The sequence below is a fragment of the Panicum virgatum genome, chromosome 9N (assembly GCF_016808335.1).
Source record: "Panicum virgatum strain AP13 chromosome 9N, P.virgatum_v5, whole genome shotgun sequence".
Classification (NCBI taxonomy): Eukaryota; Viridiplantae; Streptophyta; class Magnoliopsida; order Poales; family Poaceae; genus Panicum; species Panicum virgatum.
This window is the reverse complement of record NC_053153.1, coordinates 11,118,495-11,128,532: the sequence shown is the minus strand read 5'-3', so window position 1 is coordinate 11,128,532 and position 10,038 is coordinate 11,118,495. Positions and strand designations below refer to the sequence as shown.

General features: G+C 45.4%; 1 protein-coding gene across 1 annotated transcript; it reads right to left on the bottom strand.

Moving 5' to 3' along the window:
• Window positions 1–4,529: 4,529 nt before the first annotated feature.
• LOC120688051 (myosin-binding protein 2-like) lies at window positions 4,530–9,516 on the bottom strand. Its single transcript, XM_039970180.1, has 4 exons — window positions 7,967–9,516; window positions 6,929–7,471; window positions 5,464–6,814; window positions 4,530–5,168 (listed from the first exon to the last, which is right to left on the bottom strand). Exons 1-3 carry the CDS (start codon window positions 8,976–8,978, stop codon window positions 5,466–5,468), a joined length of 2,904 nt encoding a protein of 967 aa, XP_039826114.1. The 5' UTR covers window positions 8,979–9,516; the 3' UTR covers window positions 4,530–5,168; window positions 5,464–5,465.
• Between the last annotated feature and the right edge of the window lie 522 nt (window positions 9,517–10,038).

The following is a 10,038-nucleotide window of genomic DNA, read 5'->3' as shown; positions in this document are numbered from 1 at the left end:
CCTGGAAGTTTTTGATACATACAGTGTACCGAGCTTGTCAGGGGAGCCAAGCATTTTGCTGCGAGCTTTCTTCTGCATTGTGGTGCATGTGTGAGGGCCTTCATTTACTCCCTTATTCTGGGTGTGATTGACGGCACTTTTTTGACAGGAAATTAAGGGAACATATTGACGGCGATCGGAATTGATTGCAACAAGCAGATAGTTCCCATCGTCTTTGCCTTTGTTGAGAATGAGAACACAGAAAGCTGGTACTGGTTTCTTGAACGTCTGAAGAATCACGTTGTTGCTGGAAGGCCTAATGTTTGCCTTTATCAGTGATAGGCATGCATGTCTACTTGCAGCTATAAGGCAACTCCAAAAAGATAGTCCATTTTCACCTCATATATGGTCAGATGTTGTCAGTAGGTGGTGTGTGAGGCATATGGCTGCTAACTTTTATGAGCGGTTCAAGAATAAGGATCTAATGAATTTGTTCAGCGATTGTGCACTCAGAATCAGCAGAGGAAGTTCGATGCTTTGTGGGGTATAATTGATGACATGAGCGCCGAATTGCTTAAGAGTCAGGCTCATCATCCAACAGGAGACGTTCTACAGATTTATTAGTTCGAGGTGCCAAACCATTTACACAGTGATTGATGGCACCTAAAGAGAAGTGGTCACTTATGTATGACACAGATGGGAGGCGTTACGATCGAGACGACCAACCATGCTGAGTGTTACAATATGGTAATGCGTCGTGTTCGTGGATTTCCTCTTGTTGGCATTGTTGAGTTCATCATGTATGAATGTGTTAGGTATTTTATGGAGCGATACGCATCCGCCGCTTCCTTACTTCATGATCCAGGAGTGTGTTTTGGCGGAAGGGTCATGAGTACATGGAAAAAAAGATGGAAAAGACTCGATTTCACTCAGTTATATCGATGGGCACAAAAGAGCAAAGGTTTGAGGTATCATGCAGGGACAAGACCGGACAGGGTGTCCGCAGACAAAGGGTAGTTCAAGAAGTTTTCATAACCATTGACGGGAGGGTGTTCTGCAGATGCCAGAAGCCAAAGGTGCATCACTTACCATGCTCCCATGTCATCGCGGCTTGTTCTGTATCTGGGTTAGATGCTGCGTCGTATGTTTCTCACTATTTCACAAAGGAAGCCGCTGCACAGACTTGGTGTCATGAGATATACGGCATCGATATTCTAGGACCATTCATTCAAAAAAATTCACATCCAATGCTCATCCCAGATCCAGCTATGAAGAGGGGCATAGGCCGACGGCAGACACGTCGTATGCAGAACGGAATGGACGAGTCCGAGGTTGGAAAGAAGAAAAACGTTGCAACTTGTGTGGAGCAGACGGTCACACTTACAAGAATTGCCCACAGCTTTCAGTACCCACTACTGCTGCCGAGGCTGGACCTTCCGGGAATCCGACGGATGGATCGGCTCCACCTACAAGAATTCGCCGCATCTAGTTGTACACGTAACAGCTTGCAATGTATTTGTGTGTACGAAACTAATTATATACATGTATATACTATGTCTAGATGTCTTGTTTAATTAGTTGGCAGTGCGTATTTCTCTCGAATTTAGTTGTAACGAATGAAACCTTCAATGTAATATGTTATGTGGTATTTTGTTTAACGTTCTATTTATATTTTGTTCATTGTATCTTATGTGGTATTGTATCATAGATCCACATGAGGTTCAAGATTCATAAATAAATATAATCATTGCAATCAAACATAGCAAACATAAAGTATTGCAATTAAAGGTACATGAGGTCTGCCGTCCCGTCACAATTTACATCACAATCTAAAACCGATGAACATCATATGTTATAGATCATGTCATGAAATTATCTAAGTCATCATCCCAGTTGACAGATGGTGGTGCTGCAGGTGGTGTAGCATGACTTGACGAACCTCTCGACTTTCCCTTTCTCTCTTTTCTGGTTGTAGATTCATGTATAGGGGGACAAACATCATGTGTTGGAGGCCATGGTTTTGGGGGCATGAAGTCATCCATATCGTCATCCCAGTTAACACAAGTTGGTGCTTGAGGTGATGCAGCATTACTTGACGAAACTCTTGCCTTTCCCTTTCTCTCTTTTCCTGGTTCTAGGTTCGTGTACAGGGGGGGAACATTATGTGTTGGAGGCCATGATTTAGGGGCATGAAGTCATCCATATCGTCATCCCAGTTAACACAAGTTGGTGCTTGAGGTGGTGCAGCATGACTTGACGAATCTCCGGTCATCTGTTCTTGCGGAGGCCAAGAACTATCACCGGAAGATCTTTTCCACCTCCTTCGTCTAGTTTGCGGCATAACTCCACCGAAGATACATACCAATTTACGAAAATTTGGTATCGATTTGTTAATCAACTCCGTGTCCTCGGGGTAATCCTAGCATATAATTACACAATAAATTTACTATTTCGTAAATATGAATTACAAATAACGGATGGGATTAGAACTGAATAAGAGTTACCTTAATGTGCATCTCATACACATCTGACCGCATCCATATCTTACAAGTACTTGTAAGAAATCCAATAACATTAGGATGATTCGCTAGTTCACACACCCTCATGTATATCTTCCGACGTTCTAGCAGGTGTTCCTTTACATCTTGCGTTATAATACCTCGAAACAATGTAAATTTTTAAACTGAACTAATTTTGACAACACCATCTCTATCGTACCATCCGCTAATACATCCAACTTCTTACTGATTATAAGATGTGTCCATGATCTCAAGTATTATACTAGATTTTTCTTCGGTCCATGAAATCCTCCAAAATTGGTGGCAGCCATTGCCTTATGCTGCAATATTTAGAAACAAATTTAATACTATATTTCACTATCCAAAACTTAATTCTATTTTAATTTATAATTCATTTAGAAATAAGTTTGTAATAACTTAATTTTTAATACTGAATTGAAATTTTAATACTATAGCATTAATTAAATTAAATTACTTTACAATATTAATGGATTCATACGTAACTTACCTGCATATCACAAGTGCAGAATCCGGCAGGGCTTCGCTGTTGCAAACTCCCTCCCTCACCCCACGTCTCTCCTTTTTCCCTCTATGGATGTTGTTTGCTGCAAATGCAGGTGTGGGGGGACCTCGGCTTTTATATTGGGGGGAGCCTGCCGCCCCCCCTGCTGGGCGGTAGGCCCCCTGCCACCCCCTTGCCGTGCAGTAAGGGTATAAACCTGTAAATTGTGACAACAACAACAACATAGCATTTTTTTTCCCAAGCAAGAACCTGTAAATTGTGAAACCGAAAATATATTTCTGTAAAAACGATTTTGAAAAAATAAAAAAATAAAAAAAACTCGGTGTACTAGAAGATATGGGCCCGATTCCTTCCAAAAGAAAAAGAAGATATGGGCCTGATTTTGTCGGCGGGTCTATCCCGTTGTCGCCACAGCAGCCAACGGAGGGAGTATGATGCTAGATCGTGTCACTGGGTCAAATTCCTCTATAAACAGCTGACAAGTCTGAGAGAAAGAGAAGCAGAGATAAGGTTTGGGTCGAGATTGCAAAGAAAGTTAACCATATATCTAGCAGCCAGTTTCTTAGGAAAACCAGTATACCAATCTACCAACTCCAAGGACAATCCCATGATCTCCTCTGAAACTGACGAGTAAGCACGGAGCTCTGTTTAACCGCAGGTGTTACTTGCCTTCCCACACACCACATGCATCTACAACCCTCTAGCAGGAGGCAGGAACAATCACCGGCGACCTGTCACCCCCTCTGCCCGATCCATGCTTAGAAATAAAGCAAGCACCACCCTTGTGCCTTCACAGAATCACAGCCTCAATTCACTTAATCATTTCACTGGATGCGACGCATCTCGCAGTCTAGGGGTGTTAATTGATGATTTTTAGGTGCACATTCAACTCTTTTTAATTTAAAATTTTATACTAATTTTTTGAAATAAAATCTGATTTTGAAAAATAGATAAAATTTTAAACTAAAAAATTAAAGAATTAAAGTACCTAAGATCACCAATTGACAGCCATATCGCAGGCCACGACGACCTCCGGCCTCGGCAATCATCCAATCCAACACACCTCGGCTCCTCCCTCACCTCGCCCCCAGCCAAAGCTGCACGGCTACGGACAGACAGATTCGCTCCCGCACTGCCCGGACCAGCCAAAGCTAGGAGATCGATCGATCGACGGGGAAGCTGTTGCTGACAGCTGACAACCTAGTAGTACCAGTACCGGAGCAGAGAAGGTATTGCAAAGGACAGGGCCAACAATGTCATGCATCGGCGAGCAGCACCGGAACATGGTAGGGCAGGTCCACCCCACACCCAACAGACTGTTTGGTGAGCTGCATCGGCGTTCTGGCCAGCGATCAAGTGGTCACCTTACGATCCTTGACAGCTAAACCAATCATGCATCAGTGTATGACGCAGGTTGCTTTCAGGGCTTAATAACTAAGCAGCACTTGCATCAAAAGGACTCTACTAGTTTTGTAGCATGTCCACAATAAAAGAGAAGAAAAGAAAAGAAGAAAAAGGAAAGGGCCGGCACAGCGATGCTCTCCCATCAAACAGCAATCATGCTCTCCACACACACACACCCAACACCTCACCATTCCAAAAGCCGAAAGCGCATTACATACAGCTAGAAGATTTACAGGAAAAGAAAAAAAACAAAAACTAGTGAAGCCCGCCGGGACTACCTCTTTTATACTCACTCTATACCTGGCAACAAAGCTGGCAGCGGCATGTTTTCGGCTAATGAATTCCAAAGCTTGCACAAGGCCATGATTGCCGCCACAACCCACAAACACACCCCATGGGCCCCCGGGCAGCTCACCAACCAACCTATTGCCCTTGGGCAAAAGCTTGGAAGCCACCCGGGGATAACTAATAAACCGACAAAAACAAAGCGGGAACGTGCAAAGTGGTCCACAAAAACCCTGGACCTTGGAAGGCAGAATTGCTCCATGATCTGCCTTCTGGATGGCGTCGCCAAACCGACTGTGATGGCATCTCCTGGAGGAGCTCCTTTCTCTCCAGGAATGAACCGACTGTGAGCAGCAATACTAGCTAGTCGGCAATCCTTTTTTTTTCTTATCATTGTTGTATGTTTTCCGTTTTCGAGCTATATTGGTCAGACATGAGCACCAGGGCCTGCAGCTGATCTGGAACCAGCAAGCAAGAATTAAGGTTCTGGTAGAATCAAATCAGGATAGAATGTGGTATTGTTAGGCACAAAAGTTTGGCGCAAAATTTAATACTGCGCAAAAAGACATGAGGGGTGCCTAGCTACTTTAAGAAAGTAGAATTTTGTTTATTCATCATGTAAGGAATGCTGGAATGGAATAACGATGAACTAATTTTCTTAGAATCTAAAGATCAATGATTGTATCACCATCTCCATGTTGAAAAGAAAATTCAGATGACCATCAATATTCAACACTAAGTATAGCATGTTACCTTTAATCTGTGTAAAGATGTAAATAGTGAGGTGAAAGCTCTCCAGAGTTCCTTGCACGCTGCTCAATCCTTCTCAGGTCTCGAAGATGCTGTAAGATCTCCTGAAGAAGATCGAACCCTTTGCCTCCCTTTTTCAAAGACCTCACACACTGTTTTATATATTCCCTATCTGCTTCAAGAGCATGCAGCCTTTCATGGACTTGATCAATTTCATTGGCGATTGCAAGTTTATCTTGCTCTGTAGCAAGATCCAATGTGACTTCTGTCAACTGATCTGCATCATCAACTTGCTTATTTGGAAGGATGTCTCTAGCTTCCACAGTAGCATCATCAAACAGTGGCAGGAGCTTCTTTCCTTTATAGGTTACGCTTTTTCTTTTGTCATGAAGTTTAAAGCAGCTATCATCATCAGAGAAACCATTTGAGGCACCGCTGAAATGGTTTTCTTCTGAGAAATGCTTGTCCATCTTCATGTTATCAGAATCTTCATCATCGAGGTCAAAAAGTTTATCCTCTAGCACTTTAAGTTGTTCTAGTATGGAGAGTCTCTCTTCCTCAAAATCAGCTAGTGAGCCATCAAGGGTAACTAGATGTCTGGCAGTTTCGTGCAGGACAACATCTGTAGGGCTACTCCCATTGCTTCCGTTGAGACCATGGGCAGATTCATCCCCTTCATAGAAACTTTGCGAAAGGTCATCACTGTCCTCAGCACTTGACGAAGCTGACGATGACCCATTCTGGTCATCGGCCTTGTGTCTGGACATTTTCCTTGCCTTTGCCTCATAGAGATGAACCTTGTGACGATACATCTCGAGTTCTCTCTCCAGATCTTGCTTCTCCTTCTCTCTCCTCACAACTAGTTCATTCAGTCTCTGCAATGCTTCTTGATCATACTCCGACTGTTCCTCCATAAGACGCTGGTACTGGATCGCCTCCATCTGCATCGCAGCTTTCTGTTCTTGCAAGCGGTTTATCATTGCCATGGTTTCATCAGCAGCTATAGCAGCAGCATTCCTCTCATTTTCGAGTTCAGCATATAGGCTGTTCAATGACTTGCGTGCAGATGCCAAAGCAGATCTTAGTTGATCAACGCTCACAAATTCAGTGCTTTCCAGATCAGTAGAGATAGTAGCAACACTTGCAATGGATTTACCATCAGAAACAGCTGCTTTATAATCCAGCAATTCTTGCGAATCACATATACCTTCAATATGAGTTGGTGTCTCAGGCTCTCTCTCTTCTTCTATGACACTATGATCGTGAGCGAACTTATCCAAGATTGTCAAAGGTTCATAAGATATTTGATGTATGCTTGTTAGAGTAGCTTCAGTTGGATCTTCTTCAATATCTCCTGTTCAATATGTAAGAAAAAATTTAAAAATTTACACAATCATAATAGAAATAACCATAATGCATTAAACTGGTGGGAATAAACAAAAGAATTCTTAAGATCTCAGCATCTTACCTTTCCATGTGTTTGTGTCATCATTAAAAGTGTCTGCTGCATAGTCCAGTACATCTTCCTTCACAGAAGTGACTTTCTGCTTCCTCTCAGCCTGCTCATCATCAGTATGAGCATATGAAGTCATGAAAGTATGTTCCCTAGAATCAACTGGCTCAGAGTCCCACTCTTGTTCCAGCACAGCCTGTACAGTTTTCTCTCCTTCAAGTTCTTCACCAGAATGCTCCCTGGGATATATTGGTATTGAAGCCAACTCCTGATTCACCTCTGCTTGTTGAACCGTCTCCTCAGGCTGAGTTGCCGAGACACGCACACAAGCTTCCATTGGCATCAAGTTCAGTTTTTGCTTCAACTCAGCCTGTTGAAAATGCTCCACCTCAACACTTGTGTCTAACTTCTCAACAAATTCATGGTCACTGGGATTTCTTGGCATGGTGTACAATTTCTGCTGTGGAATAACCTGTTCAACTTGATCATCTTCAGATATCTCATCCTCAATTGATATTTTCATATCCTTATCTTTCAATCCACTGTCATCCTCAGGAGCTGCATTTCATATTTTGAAAACAAGGCAGATGGCTTAGTAACTTGAAAAAGGAAAAAACATCAGCACCGAACAACTTCAAGGACAGTAAGTGACATGTGCTGCCTTCTATTTTGTTAAGAGGTCCATTTCATCCTTTTAACTTTCTTATAGTACTTCTTTTTTCTCCAGTTCTACTATAGATTCACCAGATCAAATATGACAGCAAAAGTGCAGTGGGTATACCAGTACTATGCAAAATCTAATATAACTAAAGGAGTACAGTAACAAAGCTCAATAAACACCCGAGCAGAAAACTACATTCTAATTAATTACTTAGGTGGCTAGCAGAATAAACATAAATGCGGCAATGAACACAAGCACAATAAATACATATGCAGTGAAGTAATTGCAAAAGCTGGTGATATTCACACCCATAGACACATCATTGTTAAACTGGAATGCCAAAAGATAATGACTTGCCAAAAAGGTTATTTATCAGAGAGGGAGTGACTTACACTGGTGATCACCAAAGCCCTCAATGGTTTCGCCTGCATTTATCCCATCATCAAATGTACCTTCCATACAAGCTGACACGAGGGCTACATCAGCAATCTGTTCATCAATCAGCCGATCAACCACACCATCCCCCTTGTCATCATCAGATGTCAACACAATTTTCTCCTCATTGGCATTAGCCTTGTTCTCCGTGACCGCATCGTTCTGCCTTACATGATCAACCGCTTCCTTCCTCTCACCACAATATTGGGATGACACTGAAGCCATGTCGACAGCCAATGAGTCAATGGATTCAAGAGGCACCAGACGCTCAAAATTGGCAACAATCTCAGCACCCTGAGCCAATACATTGATCGAGTCATCCCCCAGCAACGGTTTCTCATCGAAGAGCTCGATCACAGGGCCTTCCTCGGACACAAAGACCACGTCTCCATTTGGCATCGCTGTCTCTTCCTCTTCCTTGTGGCCACAATCTGAGCCACGCGCCGCCGGCGTTGGGAGCAAGAACGGCGGCGAGTAGAAGCCGCTCTCGAGCGCGACGCCGCAGCAGGCGCACGCGAGGTCCCGCTCGCCGAGCTCGCTCCGGCCCATCCACGACAGCAGCGCCTTCCCGGGCGCTGCCGCCGCGGCGCAATCCTCGCACATGTCCCCGGCGTCCGCGAGCCGGCGGTGCGCGCTGCAGTAGCCGAGGCGCGACAGCTCGGCGGCGTGCGCGTCGCACAGCACGCGTCGCAGGGCCTCGGCGCGGGCCCCGGCTCCTCCGACGCCACGGTGTGGGTGGCGCTCGAAGAGGCTGTCGACGCCGAGGCGGGAGCAGAGCGCGCACGGCGGTGCGAGGCCGAAGAAGGCGGCGAACCTGGAGATGAGGTAGGAGAAGACGCCGTTGGCGAGGAGAAGCGCGATGAGGATCCACTCCAGCAGCGCGTACGCGAGCACCCGCGCGACGCGGTTGCTCTTCTTGCACAGCGCCGCCGTGAGGTTGGCGCCGGCCATGGGTGCCTGCGACACCATCCCCGGAGCCCGGCCCGTGGCAACCGGCGGAACGCGACGGAGAGGGACGCCGACCTCGCAGCCGGGCTTTGCCGTGGAATCCAAGAAAGCACAAAACAGTGCCTTTCGCCCGAATCCCGCCTCCGGCGACACAAATTGAATTGGAGCGGAGCGGAGCCGGAGAACGCAATCCAAGCGCGATTCTTTAGTGGCAAGCAACCACTACAAGAACTCCGCTTCGGATCGAAAAAAAGAGAGGGAAAGAACACTCTACACAAACTCCTCCCTTCCCACTACTACTGCAGATTGCCACAAAGGCGAGATTTTCACACGCAAAATAAAATCAGGACTGCGAACGGGATCAGAAATCCCAAGGACGAACAGACAAAATCTTTACAGGTAAGAAGAGGAGGAGGAGGTTGGCGGGACTAATGATACTGACGGGATGACGAGCGCAATTAACAAGAACAGAGTGGGAAGGAAAGGGCCGAAGGGGAGGAGGGGAGGGAGATGATGGGGAGGGGGAAAGGGCCCGTTTGGTGGAAAGCAAATGGAAATAGAGAGGGGAGGCGCGACTTGGAAGCCGAGAAATATCGTCGCGAGAACGAAAAAAAGAAAAGAAAAAAAGGAGTAATTCGCATTAGTGGGGCCCTAATGACCGTGATTAAGCAGCTCCAAACGAGATTTGAACGTTGGGACGACGCCGTAGTACCCGCTGCCGCCGTTTCCGTTGGAGTGACCAGACCGGCGGTAGCTTCGCCTGCCGTAGGCCTCCGTGGGCGTCATCACTGGTGAGGATGTAATTAAGGCTCCTTTTCTCAAAGGTCAGTGGTGAGTTCTTCCGAGATTACGCGGTGGCAGCAGCAAGCAGCGATGACGTACTATGGCTCCGTCAGCAGAACTGCGAGTAAGTGCGCTAGTAGTTTTTTTTTTACAGTAAGCGCTCGCTACTTTATTTAACTAGCCGTGAAATCACGGCCAGGACAAAGCTTGGAAGGGGATACATCCATACTACGACAGGATGATCCGGTTTCGATCACGACCAAAACCAGCTAAATCATGAGCCAAAGTATTACACGAC